General features: G+C 49.4%; 1 protein-coding gene across 2 annotated transcripts in view; it reads right to left on the bottom strand.

Annotated features, from left to right (window-relative positions):
- Window positions 1-17,295: 17,295 nt before the first annotated feature.
- Window positions 17,296-23,647, bottom strand: part of Tom1 (target of myb1 membrane trafficking protein) — a 37,233-nt gene continuing 30,881 nt past the window's right edge. For both annotated transcript variants that reach the window (XM_052726835.1, XM_052726836.1), the window contains exons 13-15: window positions 20,182-20,241; window positions 18,226-18,265; window positions 17,296-18,120 (exon numbers count right to left, since the gene is read on the bottom strand). In XM_052726835.1, the coding sequence (XP_052582795.1) occupies window positions 17,966-18,120; window positions 18,226-18,265; window positions 20,182-20,241 (255 nt within the window). In that variant the 3' untranslated portion in view covers window positions 17,296-17,965. The remainder of the gene's footprint in view (window positions 18,121-18,225; window positions 18,266-20,181; window positions 20,242-23,647) is intronic.

The raw sequence follows: 23,647 nt of genomic DNA on the forward strand, positions 1-23,647 counted from the left end.
TCAGGAGGCAGAGACAGGTCAATCTGTGTGAGTTTTAGGTCAGCCTGGAGTGAGTGCTGAGACCTGGAGTTTAGGTCTACAGAGTGAGTGCCAGGATAGGCAAAGCTACACAGAGAAACCCTGTGTCGGGAAAGAAAAAAAAAGCATACTTGGGGATTGTTGTTTCAAACTGATTTATTAATTTAAAGGCAAGGTCTCATGTAACCAGAGGGGCTTTGCTACCATCCTCTGAGTGCTGGGATTACAAGGCTGTATCACCACAGGTGGTGGTGGTGCTGGGGATCAAACCCAAGGCTTTCTTTCTTATGTGCAAGCTCTCTGCCAACGGACCTGTGTCCTCAGCACTCAGACTCTAACTGTAAAGCCCGGGGATGTCAGTGCAGATGCATGGTAGAGTACGTAATAGCGTGTCTGAAGCCCTGGATTCAATCCACAACACTAGGGAATTGTTCTTTTAAATTCTACATACACACGTTATACAAGCGCAGACTGTACCCAAATCCTGTGCATTCGAGGGATGGCATTGCTGTTTCTGTCCTCTGCGCTCTCCTTTACCTCTGCTTTGTCATCTTGATGTGTTTCAAAAACACAAGCCAGCTGTTGGCTTTGTGTCCCTCCATAGCTCCCGCCTCCAAGTGCCGGATCTGAGCCTGAACCGAGGGGGGCCGCCCTGCAGCGGTGCTAGGCTAGCACCTTCCTGCCAGGACTCCTTCCTGCCAGGACTCCGCCTCTAGGGCTCAATCCCGAGCAGCTCAAACCATGACTCAGTGAAAACGGACCTCGGGACCGTGACTCAGCAGCAGCAACGCGCTGCCCGGGACCGTGACTCAGCACCACGCTGTCCCGGACCTTGACTCAGCAGAAAAGGCTTAGCCCCAGATTGGATTGCTCAGTCCTAATGGATTGTTGAGGACTGCAGAGTGGGGGTAGGGGTCGGCCCAGGCTGCTGCTCCTTAGGAGCAGCCGGCCCACTTTTCACACTGGCCCCTCCTCCTCCCCTCTCTGAGCCATGGAAGCTTGTGGAGGAGAAGTTGTCTGGGGACCCTGCTTACAGCCTCAGGAGCGTGGGAACCAGCTGCAGTTCCACACACACTTGCTAGTCTTAAAGTCAACAGGCCGAACGTGATAGCACACGCCTCTTTTTGTTTGTTGTTTTGTTTTGTTTTTCCGAGACAGGATTTTTCTGTGTAGCCCTGGCTACCCTGGAACTTACTCTGTAGCCCGGGCTGACCCCGAATTGACAGAGGTCCACCTGCCTCTGCCTCTGAGAGCTGGGATTAAAGGCATGCACGACCAGGCCTAGCTCTGTGTAGCCTTGCGCCTTTTCCTGGAACTCACTTGGTAGCCCAGGCTGGCCTCGAACTCACAGAGATCCGCCTTTAATCCCTTTTTAATTCCAGTACTTGGAGGAGGGTCTCTGTTTTCGAGGCCAGCCTAATGTACAAAGTGAGTTCCAGTAGAGCCAGGGCTACACAGAGAAACCCTGTCTCAAAAAAACAAAACAAAACAAAACAAAAAACCCAAAACCCCTGCTCATCAGGGAGGAGTCTGGAGATGACATTCAGAAATAGCCGAATGACTGGTGGAATGAAGGGAAAGGCGGACAGATGAGTCCTCTCTGTATGCAGCCATGTGGCTGCCCAGGATGTGGCCCAGAGGTGCAAAGAGCTGGGCATCACTGCCATGCATATCAAACATCTGGCCACAGGAGGAAACAGGACCAAGATGCCTGGACCTGGATGGAGCCAAGTCAGCCCCCAGAGCTCTTGCACACTCAGGCATGAAGATTGGGCATTTGAGGATGTCACTCCCATCCCCTCTGACAGCACTTGAAGGAAGGAGGGCCGTTGTGGTTGTTGTCTGTGAAAAGGACTTCTCAAATTATTTTCTGTTAACCAATTGCTTTGTGTAAGCTAAAAACAAAACAAAAGACTCTGCTAAACAAGACTTTTCTTTCCACTTAATCCTATCCTTGGCTTTTACATAAAAATTTTAAGTCGTACTTTTTAAAGCATGCACAAAGCTCCATGTTCCATCTCCGGTAGAGAAAACAAAACAAAAAAACATTTTAGACCCACTTGCTGTGAAAGTGATGCCTGGTGGGGCTCAGGAGGAGCTGGCTCAGTGGATAAGATCCACCTTCCTTGGGAGTCCTAGGATCAAAGGCTTTTGCCACCACCCTCGGCCTACCTCCTAATTTCTTATCTTTATAACCATAGATTAGTGCGTTGCTCACCTCTCATCAGAGAAGCTTCTTGTTGCAGGAGATGGAGATTAACACAGGAACTTCGAACAGGTTAATGAGCAGAGCATAAGAGACCGTGGGATGCTCGGGTCTAAATGGGACACCCTTCCCCCAATCCCAGGACTCCTCTCATAAGAAGGGTTGGAAAGATTGTTAGGACCAGAGGGAGTGGATGTCTGTGGGGGAATAGTCTTTGCTGTGCATTACAATTCAGTTGCACATGTAAACTCACAGTAGCTGGAACATGATTTGCACAAGACCAAACCGGCCCAAGATCCTAGCACTGACTGGGGAGGGACTCAGGAAGTTCCACCTCTGCCTGAGGAGCTACTGGAAGTGCTGAGTCAGTTTTCATCAGGAATGTGGGCCCTGAGCTGGAGGTAGAGGTGGCTGACTAAACTAGACACAGCTGCCTGTGATGAGCACACTAGAGTTCACCTGCATCCTCAGTCAAACTCTGCTGCTCACAGGCTCAGGCACAGGCCTTCGTGGGTGTGAAGGACATAGTGAAGGCTCCTGGAGGAGGAGATGAGAGCAATGAATGGCGTGACTAAACAGCCGGATCTTACCAACCAACCAACCAACCAGAAAACACAACAGAAGAAAAACCAACCTGAGACCTGGCTTTGAATCCATTAGTAATAAACTGTGGGATTAAACATGACTTCCTCTCCTCTCCTTATTTTACATTTATGAATGTGGAGGTCAGAGGAAAACTTGGAGTTGGTTCCCTTCTTCCATGTGGGTTCTGGGGACTGAACTCATGTCAGGCTTGGGGCCAAGTGCCCTTACTCCGGGAGCCATCTTGCCGGCCCCTCTTTTTCCTTTATGTTGCCAGAACTCAAAACCAAGGCTTTGCTTGGGGTCAGCAGTAGCTTTAGCAGCCCAGAGCTCTAAGCCCTCTAGAGCCAGCCGCTGATGGGCACAGACACAGCCTGCTCTTCCCCTCAGTGCTGTGTCACCACCCCTTCCTCCTCTCTGCACTTCCTCTTTCTTCCTCAGCCTCACCAGCCCATCTGCTTTCCCTTGCACAGATGCAATTCAGCTTCCACAGTTTGGGCAGGCAACCCTGGGTGGGGATATTTCAGTTCTTCCCACTATAAACACATTGTTTCCAGATGGGACATCAGGCTCAAAAAGCTGGGGGCAGAACCTGGGTCAGGATCAAGCCCAAGTGGTGTGGATGATGTCATGTGATGGTGTGAGAGGTATCAACTATGTAGTATCATCACTGTGCTCTGAGAGGCCTGGGGCTGTCCCCTCCTGTTTCCTAGGTGGCTTCCCTGCACAGGTGTGCCCACCTTAGTGCCCAACAGCGGAGGCTCCTGGGAGATTTTTGGAGGACTTGAGTGTTTGCTGGGTACCCCCAGAGATTCTAGATCTTTCTGATCCCAAATGAGTTACTTACTATCTATGTGACCTTGGGAAAGTTGCTTGTTCATCAAACTGATCAGTGATACAAGAATATTAGATTAAAATTCAGGGGCCCTAAGGGAGGACAGGCCGTGTGACAGGTGCTGGTGTGCAGGGACTGTAGCCTTATGAAAAACAGTAATCCTCACTTCATAAGATGAGTGCTGGACGGGCTGGAGAGATGCCGTTAAGAGAACTGGCTGCTCTTCCAGAGGTCCTGAGTTCAGTTCCCAATAACCACATGGTGGCTCACAACCATCTATAGTTGGATCTGATGTCCTCTTCTGGCATAAAGTTGTACATTCAGATAGAGCAATCATATATGAAATAAAAAAAAAATTTTAAAGTGAGTGATGAAGACTCAGAGCAGCAAAACCAAAGTAGTTGGTTTTTCAACTTTGCAGCCAGTTGGTGGTGCATGCCTTTAATCTCAGCCCTTGGGAGGCAGAAGCAGGTGGGTCTCAGTGAGTTCAAAGTCAGCCTGGTCTACAGAGTGAGTTTCAGGACAGCCAGGACTGTTACACAGAGAAACCCTGTCTCACCGCCCCCACCCCCAAAAAAGTCGAGTGCTGGAGACAGAGCAGCATAAACCAAAGCAGTTTATTTTTCAACTTCGCAAAGCTGAACATCAACCTAAAGAAAAGGCAAAATGGCTGGCACCACTTTAGCACAAACAGTGTTTTTTATAGTCCCAAATCACAAACAACTCCTACCCTCTTTTTTCAATAGGCTGATATTTCAGAGAGTGACAGTCTCTCCCACTCATCTGGCATAGCCCCCACCTCAAATCCCCCATCCTCTTGGGGGTCCAGTTCTCCCCTTTCCTCCTAGTGAACTTAGTCATGTAACTGACTGTAACTTTTCTGGTTTTGTTTGTTTTTTGTTTTTTTGTTTTTTTGAGACAGGGCTTCTCTATGTAGTTTTGGTGCCTGTCCTAGGTCTCACTCTGTAGCCCAGGCTGGTCTTGAACTCACAGAGATCCGCCTGGCTCTAGCTCCCGAGTATTGGGATTAAAGGCGTGCGCCGCCGCCGCCGCCGCCGCCGCCGCCGCCGCCGCCGCCGCCGCCGCCGCCACCACCACCACCCGGCTTGACTGTAACTTTTCATCTCCAACCTAAGCAAGCAATATCAGCACTAGATGAGGATGACAGGGGCCTAGTGCCTTCCGCTTCTCTGTTATTCATTGATGGACTGTAAATGTGCATCACACTGAAAATAGACCAGAATGATTTATTTTTTATGGCCTGATGGCGCTCACATGCTCCATCAAAGAAGTAGTTGTACTTCAGCTCCAATAGATTCTTGCCAAAGTTTCATAAAGCCCAGGCTGGCCTTGAACTCCCTAGATAGCCAAGGATGACCTTGAGTTTCTGATCCATCTGCCTCTATCAAAGCCAGGGCTACATCCCTAGTCCCCACTTACAATTTCTTTTCTTTTTTTTTTTTTTTAAAGATTTATTTATTATACATACAGTGTTCTGTCTGCATGCCAGAAGGGGGCACCAGGTCTCATTACAGATGGTTGTGAGCCACCATGTGGTTGCTGGGAATTGAACTCAGGACCTCTGGAAGAACAGCCAGTGCTCTTAACCGCTGAGCCATCTCTCCAGCCCCAACAATTTCTAATAAAAAATTAAAGTCTCTCATATAACATATACAATTGAACTAAAGAAAAACAAAAAAACAAAACAAAACAAAAAACCAAGTTGGGTGGTGGTGAATGCCTTTAATCCCAACACTTGGAAGGCAGAGGCAAGCAGATCTCTGTTAGTTCTAGGCCAGCTGGTGTCCAAAGCTAGTTCCAGTACAGCCAGGGCTACACACAAAAAAGCCCTGTCTCAAAAAACAAACAACAACAAAAAAAAAAAGAAAAAGAAAAAAAAAGGAAAGAAAAAAGAAAAAGAAAGCAAGAAAAGAGAGAGAAAGACAGAAACCCTCTAAATGACTTGGCATAGTCTGGGCTGGTAGAGGCTCTGGGCTAGCCTATGCCTTGTGCCCTCTAATTGGCTGTGTCCATTGGGTATGGTCCTGGGGTGGTGGTGGCTTCAGTTATAACAACTCCTACCATCTTGCCTCTTCTTCAACAAATGCTGCTCTGTCATCTGACATTCCCCAGAGGCTAACAGAGATTGAGCCTTATATCATCCTATGCTGTTGTCATTCAAGAGGTCAGGCGGGTCATCAGGGCCAATCCCCAGGAGGTCAGCATCCCGGATGGCCTTCATGGGGACAGGGGCTCTACAGGTTTCCATCAATAAATCAGTTAATCATCTGATGGATCAATCAATTACAGAGTCAAGGACAGTGACTTCCCTGAATTTATTCCCAGAACACAGCACACTAGACCACAGCACAGGAGGGTGATGCAGGACAGAAGAGGTGGGATAGGCCTTCACTGGGTTAGTTCTCTTTGCCCACTGCCCATGGTGCTGGGGATGAACCCCAGGGCTTTGCCTCTCCCTCCTGCAAGCAGGGTAAGCACTCCTCTGTCAGCCTAGTAGTAGTACCCTTTAATCCCAGCCCTCAGGAAACAGAGGCAGGCAGATCTCTGTGGGCTGCAGACCAGCCAAGGTGACAAAGTGAGACCCCGTCTCACAGCCTGTTACAAGTCATGCAGCTTGTACATTAGGAAATGTTGTTAAAAACTGTGGTAAAGAGGCAGGGGAGATGGCTTTGGTCGTAAGGTACTCGCTGGGCAAGCGTGGGGACATAGGTTTGGATTCTCCGTTCTAGTTTTTTTGTTGTTGTTGTTGGTTTTTTTTTTTTTTTTAGATTTATTTTATTATGTCTACGATGTTCTGCCTGCATGTTGCCTGCATGCCTGAAGAGGGCACCAGATCTCATAGATGGTTGTGAGCCACCATGTGGTTGCTGGGAATTGAACTCAGGACCTCTGGAAGAGCAGCCAGTGCTCTTAACCGCTGAGCCATCTCTCCAGCCCCAGGTTTGGATTCTCAAAACCCTTGAAAAGCCAGTGCTAGCTAGCTGGAGAGGTGGCTCAGTGATCTACAGCCCTTGTTGCTCCTGCAGAGGCCCTGGGTTTGATTCCCAGCACCCATATGGTGGATCATAATCTTCTGTAACTCCAGCTCCAGAGGATTCGATAACCTTTTCTGGCCTCTTGTGGACACCACGCACACATGTGGTATATATAATCCACGTAGGCAGAACACTCATAAGATAGAATAAATAAATCTAAACCCAAAAATGTCTTTAAAGCCAGGGCTGGGAGTCAGAAACAGGAGGATGGCTGGAGCTCACTGGCTAGCCAGGTTAGCCCAGTTGGCCAGCTACAGGTTTACTGAGAGGCCCTGTCCTGAAAAATAAGATGTAGAGTGATTGGATAAGACACTAGACATTGACTTCTGGTCTCTAGAGACACACATGCATATACATGTATACACGTAAGAACACATACAGAAACAGGTACACACAGGAATAAGTAAAATAAAGGAAACTCATGGTAAAACACATAATCATACTGTCCATCTTTAGAGCTTTCCCACAAGCCCACACCAGAACCCTATGGACACCACTAAACATCACATCAACCAACCTTTATGGCTTAGTTTGTGGGCAGAGTTGGGGGTTTCTGGGAGAAAGACTCCCAGGTAGATGGTAAATGCCTTGCCATTGGAGGTGTGCCAATAAGACCTGGGCCTATGATTCCAAGGTTGGCTGTTGTGCTATGCCAGCCTATGACTGTGTGAATCTCTGCCAGCTGCCAGTCAAGGCAAAGGCCGATCTCTGGTTGCTCCTGAGAAGATAGTTTTGCTGTGGGGGTGGGTTCTGTGCTTCTCAGGGGACATGTTTAGACCTGCAGTTTCCCTGCATTAAAAACCAGCAGAGCAGTAATCAGGCTCCTTGACTCCCAGGGCCCCAAGTCTCAGCAGACCAACCTAGGTCCATGACAAACACAGGGAGCTCATTCCGTCTCTTACCCATGTCATTACATTTTAGGACTGTCCAACAGCCCTCCTCCCTGTATGTGAGGGTGAGTCTGTGAGTGTGAAGTACTTGATAATAGGACAGGCACTGCTCCCAACTGCCACCTCCTCCTCTTCACAATGGGCCTCCAACTTGTTTTCATATGGACAATAGGTTCAGGGATGGTGGCGCAGAGCCACGATGAGTCACACATGTCTAAGGTGTAATAAGCCATCTTATGATCCTTCCATTCATCTTGCTATTGTAACCACAGAGAATTCCACGATGGGTGAATGTTTGGTCAGGAGGTTAGGAATGACTGGACTGGAGGAGATGACACACCGAAGGACAGGTGAGATAATTTGTGGGAGGGGCATGTTCTACAGGGAACAACAAATGTCTTGTACAGAGGCCTTTAGGTGGGGGCACAGGACTTTAGGCTTGTGTGAGGAAAACAGCCTGTGTTCTGGGTGTTACAGGAGCCAGACCCAGAAGTTTTGGCCAGGACAGAACTGGAGTCTTTAACTTGGGTAAAAGATTTGATTTTGTTGAGGTTTGAGGACTAGATATTATAAAACATGATTAAGGCCAGTGAGATGGCCCAGTTAGTAAAAGTTCCTACTGTCAAGCCTGATGACTTACAATAACCTGGATTTGATCCCTGGGATCCACACAGCAGAAGGAGAGACCTGAGACCTGAGTCCTGAAAATTGTCCTCTGGCCTTCCCTAGCAGGCATGCACACATACACATGAGTAAGTAAGTGAGTAATAATAAATAAATAAATAAATGCAATTTTAAAATTAAACATGGTCAAATGTGCATCCTGGGGGTTTAAGAGATAGCTCAGGGGCTGGAGAGATGTCTCAGTGGTTAAGAGCACTGGCTGCTTTTCCAGAGGTCCTGAGTTCAATTCCCAGCAAGCACATGATGGCTCACAACCATCTGTAATGAGATCTGGTGCCCTCTTCTGGCCTGCAGGCATATATGCAGGCAGAACACTGTATACATAATAAATAAATAAATAAATAAATTAATTAATTAATTAATTAATTAAAAAAAAAGAGATAGCTCAGTCATTACAAGAAGTCACCCTGAAGACTGGAGAAATGGCTCAGAGGTTAAGAGCACTGGCTGCTCTTCCAGAGGACCCAGGTTCAATTCCCAGCACCCACATGACAGCTCACAACTGTCTGTAACTTCAGTTCTAGAGAATCTGACACTCTCACACCAATGCACATAAAATAAAGTTAAATAAATTATTTTTTTAAAAAGGAAGTCATGCTGCACTCCCAGAGGACATAATTTGGTTCATATTACCCAGGTCCCACATCAGGTGGTTCACAAACACCTGTAACTCCAGCTCCAGGCAATCAATTGCCTTTTTAAACATACACTATGCTCACAGGCACCTATCTATACATATACACACATATACATATATACCTACCAATAAAAAATATTTTTAAAAGAGCATCCTGGCAGCCAGGTGTGGTGGTACATGTCTTTAGTCCCAGCACTTGGGAGGCAGAGGCAGGCAGATCTCTGTGAGTTTGAGGCCAGCCTGATCTACAAAGTGAGTTCCAGGACAGAGAAAACCTGTCTTGAACCCCCCTCCTCCCAAAAAAGAGCATCCTGACTGCATGGAGGTTCCCATCCTGGGAGGTCAGTGCCCAGTGTCTATGCAAGTCCTCCAGGAAGTTTGGAGGTCTGGAGAGGGGAGGGTAACTTCTGCTTTCACCATAGAACCCCAGTACCCCAGTCCTTCACAGGGCTTCCTGTTCTGTGCTATGCTGACTCAGGAATGAACTGTCACCCTTTTCCAGTTCCACAAAGTGCCGCTCTTGACAAATATTTGTAGGCAGAACATCTGGGGACACTGAGAGGGTTGACAGCAAGCCACTTAGAGGACAAAGTGACATGGCACCTTAGACGTTCTTCTGGTTGGCTTTGATCTTCTCTCCCATCCAGCAGCTCATCTCAGAGCCTGTGGACTCTGCTTGGTCCCAGCTCACTGGTGCTCTCTTGTCTCTTTTCTCTTTTCCTCCTTTCTGGTTCTGTTTGTTTTTGTTTTGATTTTCCAAGACAGGGTTTCTCTGTGCAGCTTTCGCTGTCCGGGAACTCGCTTTGAGGATCAGACTGACCTTGAATTCACAAAGATCCACCTGCCTTTGCCTCCTGAGGGTTGGGATTAAGATGTATGCCACTATGCCTGGCTTCCTTTCTGGCTCTCTGCTCTGCTGCCCTTCTTCCAGGGTACACGGGGTGGTGTGGTCATTGCCCCTTTCCTGGTAGAGGCTTTAGCTCCTCCCTTCTTGAGTTTCCAGATCTGACAGCACAATTCACAACTTGGGCAGACTTGGTTCCGTGTCATCCAGTAGCTGCCCTGGACATGCTGAGCCAGTTCCCACTGCTTTGCCTGCTTCATGACAGCTCATGCAATGCCACACACTTTCTTGTTCCCTTTATGCAGGGGAAGTTCTGGCCTCAGCCCAGCAAGGTGGTATGTCTGTGACCTCAATTTAGGAGGTAGAGGAGGAAGGGTCAAGAGTGTAGCTCAGCTTCAGCTACACAGTCAATTGGTTGGCCTGGAACTCACTTTGTAGACCAGGCTGGCCTTGAACTCAGAGATCTGCCTGCCTCTGCCTCCCGAGTGCTGGGACTAAAGGCGTGCACCACCACTGCCTGTCCCTACACAGTCAATTTGAGGTCAGCTTTTGCTACAGGAGACCCTGTCTCAAAAAAGGAAAACAAAACAACAACAAAAAACAAAACAAACAAACAAACAAAGCCCCAAACAATGGCCAGGCATGTGAGATGGCTTAGCCTGTAGACACTAGGCATGAAATCCTGAGTTTGATCTCAGGACCCACATAGTGAACAGAGAGGACCAACCCCTAAGCCTTCCTCTCTGACCTCCACATGCTCACTTAAGCATATGTGCACTCAGGTAAGTCTGTGTGTGTGTGTGTGTGTGTGTGTGTGTGTGTGTGTGTGTGTGTGCGCGCGTGCATCTAATGTAATGACAATAATTTTAAAAACTGTTTAAAAATTACAGGGGCTGGAGAGATGGCTCAACAGTTAAGAACACTGACTGCTCTTCTTGAGGACCGGGGTTGGATTCCCAGCACCCACACAGTAGCTCACTAACACCTGTAACTCCAGTTCCAGAAGACCAGCCCTCTTCTGGCCTCCATGGGCACTATATGCAAGTAATGCACAGACCTACAGCAGGCAAAAGCACCCATACACGTAAGAAATAAATGAATTTTTAAAATTCAGCCTTTAGGCTGGAAAGATGGCTCAGAGGTTAAAAGTACTTGCTGTTCTTACAGGTTCAGCTCCTAGCACCCACACCAGTGGCTCACAACCAATTTCAGGAGTTTCAATTCCCTCTGGCCTCTATGGGCACCTGCACACATAGTGCACACATCCACATACATAAATAAAAATAATAAAAATCTTTTAAAAAGTCAAATCTTGAAAATTTAACCTCAGAGCTTATGAATACCCTCTTCTTGTGCTCATGCAGCACCTCATGCCGTGCTGAGACGAGAGGGTGTGCAGGCTTGCGTGCTTGTGTGCCACATCTACGATGGCAGCAGGCACATGGGCCAAGGCTGGAGGAGGAGGAGCCTGATAGAAGAGCAGGGGCAGGAATGCATCCCTGATCCTCAGCTCCAGTCTGTCTCCTCCAAGTCATTGCACTTTGTGCAATACAAGAGAAAACATAGGTGTCTGCTCTTGACCTGTAGCTAGCTGGTGGACTACGGGTAGGGCTCTTGGCACAGCAGTGACTGAGGAGGGGTGAGGGCATGGGTACCAGGAGGGGATAACAGAGATAATATCAGTAAAGCAAGAAGACAGTGAAAGGCATAGGCTCAGCAGTTTGCAGAGCCGGGAGCAAAGCCTTCAAGGACAATGTAGGCCTAGGGGTTCATGAATGAGCATGTTCATGAGGCTGAAGTTAAGGTTGGCAAGAGTGTCTCAGAGCCTGTAGCCCAGTGAGTCTGGTTATTCTTAATTCCTGTCCTTTTGGGTCAGGGGTTCTGCCTCAGGCAGCAGGGCTGCACAGATGGAGGCTGGGCAGGCAGAGTGTCTCTGATGGGTAATACTGGACCCAGTCTGATTACTGAATTGCTAAAGGGAGAAACAGTAACTGCTCAACATATTGAAATATCATGTAGACAAAAACACAAAAGTACACAGGAATGCATACATTGATGTTCCCAGCCTCCATGCAGCCTTATGCACAGGCCCAGGCCCAGAATTTAGAACATACCAGCCCAATGCCCTCACAGCTCCTTCTTTAAATTTTTTTTAAAAATGATTTGTTTTTATTTCATGTGCATTGGTGTCTTGCCTGCATGTATGTTTTTGTGAGGGTGCCAGATTCCCTGGAACTGGAGTTACAGACAGTTGTGAGCTGCCATGTGCGTGCTGGGAATTGAACCTGGGTCCTCCAGAAGAGCAGCCAGTGCTCTTAACCACTGAGCCATCTCTCCAGCTCCCAGTGTCCCTTCTTGAAGTGAGGCAGAAACTGGACCTTGACCTAGCTAGCCTCACCGACCTCACTTATCTTTAAATGCAATTTCCCAAAGCTCTGATAAGGGCTGCATCCAGTAGGAACAGCTACCCATAACCCTCTCCATAGTCCATTTTACTTCCCCTTGTTAGGGGTGGGACCAGGGTGCAAGAATGAACCCTAGGGCTGGAGAGATGGTTCAGCGATTAAGAGCACTGGCTGTTCTTCCAGAGGTCCTGAGTTCAATTCCCAGCAACCACATGGTGGCTCACAATCATCTGGGATAATAAGATCTGGCGCCCACTTCTGGCATGCAGGCAGAATACTGTATACATAATAAATAAATCTTAAAAAAAAATGTACCCTAGTCTGAATTTCACTTCCCCCCTTTTTGAGACAGGGTTTCTCTGTGTAGCCCTTGGCTGTCCTGGAACTCACTCAGAGATTCTTCTGCCCCTGTCTCCTGAGTACTGGGATTAAAGGCATGTGCCACCACCCCGCTGGTCTCACTTTCTTTTGGGGCCTGCTGGCTCTTCCCCTCTGCATGTCCATTAAGCCTGCTGATAGATATTTTCTTCTCTTGGTCTGGTGGGCAGCATAGTCTAACACTGCTTTCCTATCTCCACAGATGACTTGGGCTTCTTGCCTTGTGTTCTCCCCAGTCTTCTGTTTTGAGACAGGTATCCTTCTGTAGCACAGGCTAGCCTGAAATAATGTAACCCAGGCTGGCCTTGAACTCATAACAGCCACCTTGCTTTAACCTTCTGAACATGAGGGTTACAGGTGTGATCTTCCACCTGTTTCATTCTTTCCTGAAGTGAGTAGTGAAGTGTGAAGGCAGACTGGGCAGAATAGCAGAGAGGGGGACACTTCTGTGGGTTAACTAATGGGGAAACCGAAGCCCAGAAAGGAGAAAGGATTTGCCTCAAACCAAAAGTATTGTACATGGATGTGTGAGGCAGAAGCTGGGCCTACTTGTTGACTCCCAGGAGGACTCCAACCACAAGGCAACTTGCTTGAAAAAGGTAGGCCTGGGAGTCCCCATGCTCTGGCCCTGCACTGCCTCCCTGGTGCTCACAGCCTGGGTGGGAGTTGTCTCTTCCCTAAGCCAGGTTGAGATAGAGTTATACGTAGAGATCTGAGTTCAGAGGTTGCCTGCCTCCTGATTTTTTGTGTCCCCCACTCCCGACTAAAGATTGCACCAGGGACACATAGTTAGAAATAAACAGACACCATTTATTAAGAAAGGACAAACAGCCAGGCATGGTGGTACACACCTTTAATCCCAGCACTGGGCAGGCGGAGGCAGGTGGCTCTCAGAGTTTGAGGCCAGACTGGTCTACAGAGCGAGTTCCAGGAGAGCAGGAAAACAATGATCCCAAAAGACTTCAAGTCTCCTCGGCAAACCGGCTTGAGTATGCTCCACTCGTTATACGAAGCCCGAGTGGGGAAGTGCTTCCAGTTTTTGTCACTTGGCTTTTTTTTTCTGGTATGTTAACCTTTTTTAAAACCAGATTTATTTTTATTTTATGTGTCTGAGTGTTTTTGCTTGCATATATGTCCATGTACTACGTACATGTCTGGTACCCACAGAGGCCCAAAGAAAGCTCCAGATTCCCTGGAACTGGAGCTAGAGATAGTTATGTGCTACCATGTGGGTGCTGGGAATTGAACCCAAGTCCTTTGCAGCATGCAGCTGTGGGGATTGGAATGCAGGGTGGTCTTTGGCAGGGGCAGAGTGCAGACTGGCTAAGCAAGGAATGGGGAAGATGGGGATCCAGATGGGTGGCAGTGAAGCTTGCTTGCTGACTGGTAGGTGCTGCTTTTGGATGGGTAGGCCATCCTAGGGAGCAGGTAGAAGTCTTAGCCAGGCTCGCTAGACCTGAGTCCTTTCTGTCTCCTATTCCAGCTCTGCTCTGGCCTCATGGCTGGTTCTTGGTGAGTCCCCATGGCTCTGGGGCTGGACCAAATATGATCTATATCAGTCACTGCAAATCTCCATGAGGGCAGGGATGGAGGCAGGTATTACATGCCACTGCTCTATACAGTGAAAAGAATCTGTGTGTGATAGCCATGGGAAGGATATGTACTTCCAAATGCATATGTTAAAGTTCTCAGGTGTGACTGTATTTGGAGAGGCAGCTCTGAAGAAGTGATTAAAGTTCAATGTGGTCATTAGATAGGGGGATAATCCAATATAACGATGTCTAAGAGGAGGAAATCAAGGTGAAGATACATGGGCCATTGTGACAACACAGAGTAAAAATGGCCATCTTCAAACCAAGGAGAACATCTCTGCCACACCTGGATCTTGGACTTCCAGAACAAATGTCTGTTGTTCAGCCAACTGTGGCCCTTTGCTGGGGAACCATGCAAGGGAACTGCATGGACCAATGATCTCTGTGGAGCTTTCTGATGCTGGAGGTGGAGAGGTCTCCTCCAGGGACAAATCCCAGAACTGCCCAGATGAGGAGTTAGCCCAGACAGTAGGTTGTGGATGTCACTCCATCAATCTGCCTACAGCGAAACCTGCCCTTTCTCTCTCCTCTTCCCTTCCTGTCCTACAGCTGTGAGACAAGTGACAAGATTGCCATGGTAGTGAGGGGGCGGCAGCGGCTCAGAGGGAGCTCAGGAGCTTGAGTTGAGAGGAGTGGTGTTTGGACAGGGCCATGGAGTCCAGCAGAGGATGGCCTGGAAGATATCAGATAGGGACAGCAACAGATTGGTGGTGATGGAACTAAGCAAGAAGTAGTCAGAGTGGACCAAGGCAGGCATGAGATGATGCCTGAGACCACAACACTCAGAATTTGAGGAGGGAGGTTAGGAAGTTTGCTTGCTCAAAAAATGAAAATAAACCGGGCAGTAGTGGTGCACATCTTTAATCCCAGCACTTGGGAGGCAGAGGCAGGTGGATCTCTGAGGTCTAGGCCAGCCTGGTCTACAGAGTGAATTCCAGGACAGCTAGGGCTTACACAGAGAAACCCTTTCTTGAAAAAACAAGAAAAAAAAATAAACCAAAGGAAGGAAGGAAGGAAGGAAGGAAGGAAGGAAGGAAGGAAGGAAGGAAGGAAGAAAAATAAAATGTGCAGTGAGGCTGCTTCTCTTTACTGGAGAAGGGAACAGCATGAGAAGCTGGGCTCTGAGAATGGTGCTAGGCTGTACCTGGTGCCACTCCTGACTTCTGGCATGTACAAATAGCTGCAGCTGTACATGAACTAGTACATGTACAAAAATTAGTCTGCACACCAGGTTTTACCAGGAGCATCAGGAGATGGGCTCTACCTAGCCACAGCCTCACAGCCTGCTGCTGGCTCTGGTGTGTTTTCCCTACAGCTCAGGAGTCAGGCAGTGTCAGAGCTGAAGCTTCTGGGAATCAAGTCCTTAACTGAGTTTTGAAGGAGGAACTTCAGATTCTTCAGACTCCATCTCCCTATTTCACCAGTCAGAGAAGCAAGGGTAGGTGTGGGGAGGTATGTGTGTACAAGCACATGCATGCGTGTGTGTGTGTGTGTGTGTGTGTGTGTGTGTGTGTGTGTGTGTGTGTGTGTGTGTGTGTTCAAGCAGGGACAGGAGCAAGAACTCCTGTGCATGCAGCACTGCTGCCATCTTGTGGTCACAATGGGACTCTGATCCTGAAGCCAGGCCCACACACGTCAGAGCAGGACAGCCTTCCAGCTATCATGGAGGGGTCAGGGGCTTCATGAAGTGCTGGCTTCGGTAGCAGGGCTAGCACCAGGCCCTGTGGTCAGCCCCCGCTTCACTCCTATTGCTGGGATCTTGGCAAGGGGCATCCAAGGCAGGAGGAGAGACTGGTGCTGCCCTCTAGGTCTCCAGCAGTTGTCCCGAACGGACACATGCCTGGAGCTGGGCAGCAACACTGCAGGCTGTGCTGAGGAAGGAGAACAGCAGTGCTCCAAGCCATGTTGCTGCCAACTGACCTGAGGTCTGCAGGCAGTACCTGGTTTCCTGCCAGCATCCCCTCTCCTCTGCTGTCTGTGTGGTCTCCAGAGAGAGCCCCTGCAGCCTTGCCCTGTCTTGGTGGAAATCTGGGGATTGATTGGTTAATCCTTGATTCCCACTTAGTGCAGTGGCCCTTTTTATCTCAGATCTAATCTTATTGCCCCTTCCCTTCTACAAGTCCCCAGGCAGGAACATTTGTCACATCCCTATATGTATCCCCTGCACTGAATACCATGTCTGCCCTACAACTATCACTCAGACAATATCAAACCCTGGTAATAGACAAGATGGTAGGTAGCTGTAGTTATTGGTAGGGCCCTGGGCTTCTGGAGTGGTCTGTGGAAACTTCCTGGGGCTTTCTAGCTTACACAGGAAAGCAGCAGCCTTGGCTTTGATCATCACAAAGTCAGTTTCCCTAAAGGGTTCAGACATGGAGAGAATGAAGGAAGCAGGCAGAGGAGTGGGCTGGGGTCTCTCTCCTCCATGACTTGTTAATTAATCAAACAAGGCCCTTCTTATCTACCTGTACCATGGATGCTGTGGGACCAGGCCAGGGGTAGATGGGCTTGGCCTGGACGTGCACTCGGCCCTTCCCCTGCTTAAAGATGGAACAGCCAGGGCCCATGCAGGCTATCCCTAATCTGGTTCCTTTACCCAACTGTCCCTAGAGGGCTGAGCCAGGTCTCAGAGAACAGGTACCAGACCATGTGTGCTGACCACTGTTAGCCTCTGTCCTCTTGAGGGCTGTGTAGAACCAGGCAAGGTCTGGGTGCCTACACCTGATGTGCACAGCCCAGTGCCCAGTGTTGTGTGCCAAGGTGGCCATGAGTTCTAGTCACCAGCATGCAGTGCAGACAGTGCAGAGCACCTGGGTCATGGCTGGCACCAGCATTCTCCCTGTGGCCTGCTGCCCCAACATGCCAACACTGTCCACCAATACTTGGCTCCCTCTCTTGAGCAACATGCCACTGTTGTAGGATGGGCAGAGCATGGGGGTAGTCACTTGTGAAGGAACCCAAAGAGGCAGATGGCTGTCCTATGCAGAACAGATGGAGGCTGGATTTGTGTGGTGAAACAGGAGTTTTATCTGTGAGTATGGCTGTGTGCACCACCCTGCTGTGCTGTGAGTGTGGATGCCCACCTCTTAGATGGCCTCTAGCTTAAAGCAGGCCCTGCCCACCATGAGGTCAAAATGCCTCCTGCTAGAAGCAGATCACGCTGGCAGATGGCTTTCTACTTTTATTTGAGGACACAAAAGGCATCTCTTCCTGTACCTGAGGACCAACCAACAGGTGAGCCTCAGTTGGGTGGAGTCCTGCTGGAGGAACAGAGCACGGATGGGGGAAAAGGCAGTGGAGGAACTGGGGGGCTTTGCGTACCCAGAATCCCCGAGGTCTCATCTTGCTTGACACCTGGACTGGTGAGGTCTTGCCTCACTGGGTGCAACTTCGTACCTGGACAGTGGGCAGCTCAGCAGGGGCCACCATAGCCCACCCCAACAGCCAGCCAAAGCCTTCTTCAGGCCCCGCTCTGCAGGGGCAGGGATGGGCAAAGCTGTGGTAATGTCTCCTCTATACCTAGACTGGTAGTGTGGATTCTGGAGGGCTCCCATGGGCTTCCCTGGGGAAGGAACCAGGGGAATTTCATGGAAGCAGTCTCACACCAGGTCAATCAGGTCACATCAGGCAGGTCAGCTTGTCTGGAGGAGGCAGGACCAGTCAGGATCCCAGTAGAGGGCTGACCCGTTCCCCCAGTTCATCCTACTGCCACCCAGGCTCCAGGAGGAGAGAAGGGGTTAACACACCACCCCCAAGCAGCCTTAACACCAAGAGAGGGAGGGGCCCCAGTGGGTATGAGAGTGCTAGGCCCTGGGCTGCAGGGTGCCAGACCCTGCATTCATAAGGCAAACAGCATGTCATCATCCTTCTCCTGGGTCTTCCTCCGAGGAGCTGTGCTAGGAGAAGGTCCCGGGGGTCCCTCGGCTGAAGGGCTGGCCAGGTTGGGTAGTCGATCGGCAGCTTTGGCCCGTTCTTCCAGGAATTTGTCAAATTCTAATGGGAAAGAGTAGTCTTGTAGGCTAGAGCTGGGGAGGGACAGGGACAGGGACAGGACTATCACTTCCAGGGAAGGAGTAGGTAGAAGGGGTGGTCTGTTACCTTCACTGGTGACACCAGAGGGCTCCTCAGCACTGTTGCCCTGAGAATGCAGAGGGAAAGAGATAGAGGTTAGTACTGCTGGGAGCTGTACAGCCTGCCCACTCAGTGGGCAAAGACAGGCCCTTGACCAGGACCAGTGCTGGGGTTGTGCTTAAGCTGACCCTAGTGTCAGGACACAGGCCTTGGTTCACTCCTTCCTGAGCTTCAGGCTCCAGGTGTTCCGGTTTCTCTGAGTCATGACTTTTTTCTCCTTTAAACAAGGAGGCTGGAGCTGAAGAGATGGCTTAGTAGTTAAGAGCTCATCCTATTCCCACAGAGGACCAGAGTTCAGTTCCAAGCACATCTATCAGGCAACTCATAACAGCCTTTAACACCAGGTTCAAGGGAACCAAATGCCCTCTTTTGGCCTCTCTGGGCACTGCACTCACATGAACACATACACACACACACACACACACACACACACACACACAATTAAAACATAAAATTAAGGGCTGGAGAGATAGTTCAGTGTTTAAGAGTACTTTTTGCTATTGCAGAGGACCTGGGTTTTGTTGCCAGTACTCATATGGCAGTTCATGACCAATTGTAACTCTACTTCCAAGGGATCTGATGCCCTCTTTTGACCTGTTCAAGTACCAGGTATGCATGTGATGCACATACAGACATGCAGGTAAAACATTCATACATGCAAAAATTAATAAATCTTAAAAAATTAAATCTTTTTAAAGAAACAGGAAGGATGGCTGGGCATGGTGGCACATGCCTTTAATCCCAGTACTCAGGAGGCAGAGGCAGAAGGATCTCTGTAAGTTCAAGGCCAGCCTGGTCTACAGAGCGAGTTTCAGGTCAGCCAGTACTACATAGAGACCCTGTCTCAAGAACAAAACAACAAAATCAAAACAAAAAAAAAAAAAAAACAAAGGAAGGAAGGAAAAAGAAGGAAGGAAGGAAAGAAGGAAAGAAAGGAACTGCAGCAGAGGCTAAGCTGGTAGCTGTTGGAAGCTAAGCACAGAATATCAAGCCCAGGTGTGGTGCCCAGCAGCACATTCCTTTCCTCCAGGATCTAGAGACAGGACTGTCTAGCTCCATGGATGGAAGGCTGACACCCACTGGCACTGTTTGAGCTAAAGCTGTGCTCAAGTATGGCTGGAGCTAAGCTGTAACCCATTAACCACCTGAACACGTGGGGCATGGGGATGGAATGAGGCTTCTGCCCTAGTTAGTAGGGCCTGAGTCCTGCCTAGTCCTTGGCCTAATTTGGGTAAAAACAAAGTCTTGCTGCTTATGGATGGCAGCCTTTGGAAGGGAAGTGCTCAAGCTGTCACTGGGTCTTTAATGTCCACAGAGGTGGTGGCAGAAGCTGGGGAGAAGCCCTGATGCCAAGCTCAGGACTTCTGCCTTCTGGTCATGCCCCTTTAGAAAGGTGGTGGACAGGAGCTGGGTCCCTTGAAGTTATCAGCCTTTTTTTTTTTTTTTAAAGATTTTATTATGAATACAGTGTTCTGCCTGCATGCCAGAAGAGGGCGCCAGATCTCATTACAGATGGTTGTGAGCCACCATGTGGTTGCTGGGAATTGAACTCAGGACCTCTGGAAGAACAGCCAGTGCTCTTATCCACTGACCCATCTCTCCAGCCCAGCCTTTTTGATATGAAATGGGGTGATAATGATGCCTCCCTCTGAATGGCTTTAGGTCTCCAGGGGCTATTGTGGGGACACGGTTTAGTACTCCTCTTGGTCTATAACCAATGCCATCTCCCGAATGATGGCTGACACGTGTAGGGACCTCACACTGGAGGTGTGATCTGGGACAGGGAGGCTATTGCCTGGAGGAGGACACTGGGGAACCAGATGAGGACATTAATACTTATCTCTCTTCACCAGTTATACACCAGGCCCCTCTACAAGACAAATGGATCCCTCCTTGTTAGGCAAAGAGTGAGTCCCAACTTACCACATCTGTGGACAGCCACTGCTCAATGTCCTCCATGATGCGGGCCTGGGTGGCAGGGATCTGGAAGGAAGGTAGCAGTGAGGCAGGGAAGGGCAGTGGTCTGGTTGCCGTGAAGGAAGCTGAATGGTCCTTGAGATTCACTCACCCACCCTGACCTGAGTTTCCTCTGGCTCCGGCTGGGGTACACATCCTGGGATTACCTGTTCCAGCTGCCTAGGACCACTCTGCAGTGGTGCCGGGCTGTAGGTGAAGGAACACAGATCCAGAAGAATAAGCAGGGACTGTGCTCCTAGCAGCTGGAGTAGGCAAGGGGCAAACAGGAGCCATTCCCCACATGGAAAGAATGGACATCTGGTCCCGACAACGGGAAGTGTGGGGAGGTGTTCCAGCTGAGGGAAGTTTCATGCCACAGTCCAGGACAAGGAGAACCCTGGCCACCTGTGCTCAGAGCAATGCCAGAGAGGCTCTGTCTCCAGCACCTTGGTAGATTCAGTTAATGGCAGAAGCAGAAACAGTAGGATCCAAGAGGAAGGAGGGTCTGAGTGTTCCAGAAAGGGCAGGCTGGTGGTCTCAGGGGCAGCTTTCTAGATGGGAACATTTGACTCTAGGCCCAAACACATGGGCTCTCACATGATGGCTCCTAAAAGGAACAGGGGTTGGGGTCTTTTTCTGTTAACAGTTTCCGCAGTGGCAATCTGGTTGGAGGTCAGGAGCACACATATGGTCTGCTATGGTCTTTGGAGTGACTCCTGGCATCTTGCATAATGTTCTTATATTTGTCTTCCTCACCGGACAATACAACCGCCATCCAGAGTGCTGTTAGGAGGAGGCAAGTTCAGCAGAGAGCCTGTACAGAGGAGGGCTGGGAACTCTAAGTTCCTGTTTGGCAGCTTTTGGACAGAGGAGAGCTATAGTTTCTGACCAAACCAGTTTAGGGCCCAAGCTTATCACTTAGTACAGGGAAGAGGCGGGGGATAGCCTTCCAGCAGCAGGTGCTCTTGGCAGGCCAGGCCTGTTCAGCTAACTGCTGTCCCTTGACTGCTGGAGGAAGGAGTGCCCAGGGTCATGTTCCCTAGTACCAATTCTGTGGCCTGGTCCTTGCTCACATGCTTTGTCTGACCATCGATCATTAGGTTCTTTACACTACTACTCTCTCATTTCAGGCAAAGAGCCTCACCAGGGTGGTAGGCAGTAGGGTTGAGTTCAGGGCCAGTGGTGGGCTGGCAGCCGCTTCCACCTAGATGTTCATGTGCACATATGTGACAGTGTGTGTATGTGTGTGCATACACAGGTATGGCAGCAGAGCCAAGGGGATAAAGGAAGCTACCCAGGGTGCCTCACTACGGGAGAACCATGGTGGTAGGAGCCCAGAGCTTCTAGACTGGGATAATGTGAAGAGCAAAAAAAAAAAAAACAAAAAAAAAAACAAACCCAAAAACAACAAAGAGAGCTGGAGAGATGGTTCAGTGTGGTTAAGTTCTTTTCCAGGGGTCCTGAGTTCAATTCCCAGCAACCACATGGTGGCTCACAGCCATCTATAATGAGATCTGGTACCCTCTTCTGGCCTCCAGGGATACATGCAGACAGAACATTATATGCATAATAAATAGATAAATCTTAAAAACAAAAACAACAATGAACTCCTTGCCATTCCCATGGAATCCCAAAGGGTGGCCTGCATACTCAAAGCTGAAGAATAGAAGCTATCAGCCAGACTGGTGACTGGCCAAGGGCTTCTGAGAGGCACCCAAGTTACAGAAAAGTTGCTTTGTCCGCCGGCTTCATAGTTACCAACAGCAAAGAGAAAGCTTTCTAGGCCCCAGAGCAGGTGGGTGGTGGAGGGGCTCCAGGCCATTATGCACTGACCTCCCTGTCCACTCTACACAGACAGAGTAGGCCCAGCCCACTGCTGCACCCCAGGGAGTGAAGGAGAGAATCTGGCCCTTGGTGCAACAATGTACATCACACAAGTTGTCAGTTCTGCTGAGTCTTGGACAAAGGCACTGCCTACCAGGTCCAGTTTGAACTTTGATCTTGCAGTCACATCCAGGTAGTCAGTGAATTATGTGCCTTGCCTCTAGTCAGACTTAAGTCCTTGAGAGTGGGTGCTGGCTTGGTCCTCAAAAATTGCATCCAACAGATGGCTGGCCCAAGTAAAGGGGAGAGAGAGTAAGAATGTTCATGCTTGTCAGTGAGTGGAGCTGTGCTTGTTTCCCACTGTGGCTGCAGCTGTGGAGCCTGGAAACACAACACTGGTTATGCTTTTGGCGACGTATTTCTCCTGGGAAGATGCCTCCATCTCTGGGTGGCAGCAAGAGTGGACTGTGCAGTGACTCCCACGAGGGGAACATGAGGGTTTAGCATAGGGCCAAAACAGAGCACAGGCTCAACAGTGATGGTTCAAAAGCATGCAGAGGCACTAAGGCCCAGTGCAGATGTGCTCTGTCATACCCAATGGAGGCCCTCGTACTCCATGAAGCCTGCCCCAGTGGTTTTTTTTTCTCCCCGAGTCAGGGAGTGTTGTTTTGGTGCCTGACCTGGATCTCGCTCTGTAGACCAGGCTGGCCTTGAACTCACAGAGGTCCGCCTGCCTCTGCCTCGCGAGTGCTGGGATTAAAGGCGTGCGCCACCACTGCCCAGCATGCCCCAGTGTTTTGTGCCTGTTGTGCTCTGACTTGAAATGGACCCCAAGCAAGGAGATAGGAGGCACATGAATGCAGATGGAGAGTTCCTGGGAATCACCAGATCCTGCCCCATTTGAGGAGGATCTCCTAATGGAACTCTGTTTTCCTTCTCCTGTGTCCAAGGCTTTCAAATGGCTTTTACCTCACCTAAGATAATGCCCATGGTCCTAGCCACCACTTAGACCTCTCCTTCCACTTCTCAGGCCCACTTGGCCTCAGCGTCCATCTGCCACACTCCTCCTCTGTGACCTCCTTGCTCTCCTCTATCTCCTAAGTGGGGTGTGCTGTTTCTAGCTCCCCCACACTCCCAGTGACTTGGCTCACTATAGATTATACTTGAAGATCTTACCATTGAGGAAGGTGGCCACAGAATGCTCAATCTGGGCCTCAACACATAGTCAAGGAATTAATTGGACTTAAAAGAGTGCCTGGGAGCCTGGGAAGTGGTGGTGCACACCTTTAATCCCAGCACTCGGGAGGCAGAGGCAGGCGGATCTCTGTGCGGTTGAGGCCAGCCTGGTCTACAGAGTGAGTTCTAGGACAACCAAGGCTACACAGAGAAACCCCATCTCAAACAACAAACAGACAGAGTGCCTGGGAATTCTGACAATTGTTCTAGGGTCTCCATTTTAATCCCTCTGCCCATGCTGCTATTAGTGACAGTGCTGTTCTCTCACAGGCTTCTCTCAACTACTATTGCTGTTAAAAGTTCCAGGTAAAGAAGATGAAACAGGGCCAGTGGGTTAATTTGCTTGATGACCCAAAGCTGGCAGTTGATGAAG

The sequence above is a fragment of the Peromyscus californicus genome, unplaced genomic scaffold, assembly GCF_007827085.1.
Source record: "Peromyscus californicus insignis strain IS unplaced genomic scaffold, ASM782708v3 Scaffold_8__1_contigs__length_139910024, whole genome shotgun sequence".
NCBI classification, from domain to species: domain Eukaryota; kingdom Metazoa; phylum Chordata; class Mammalia; order Rodentia; family Cricetidae; genus Peromyscus; species Peromyscus californicus.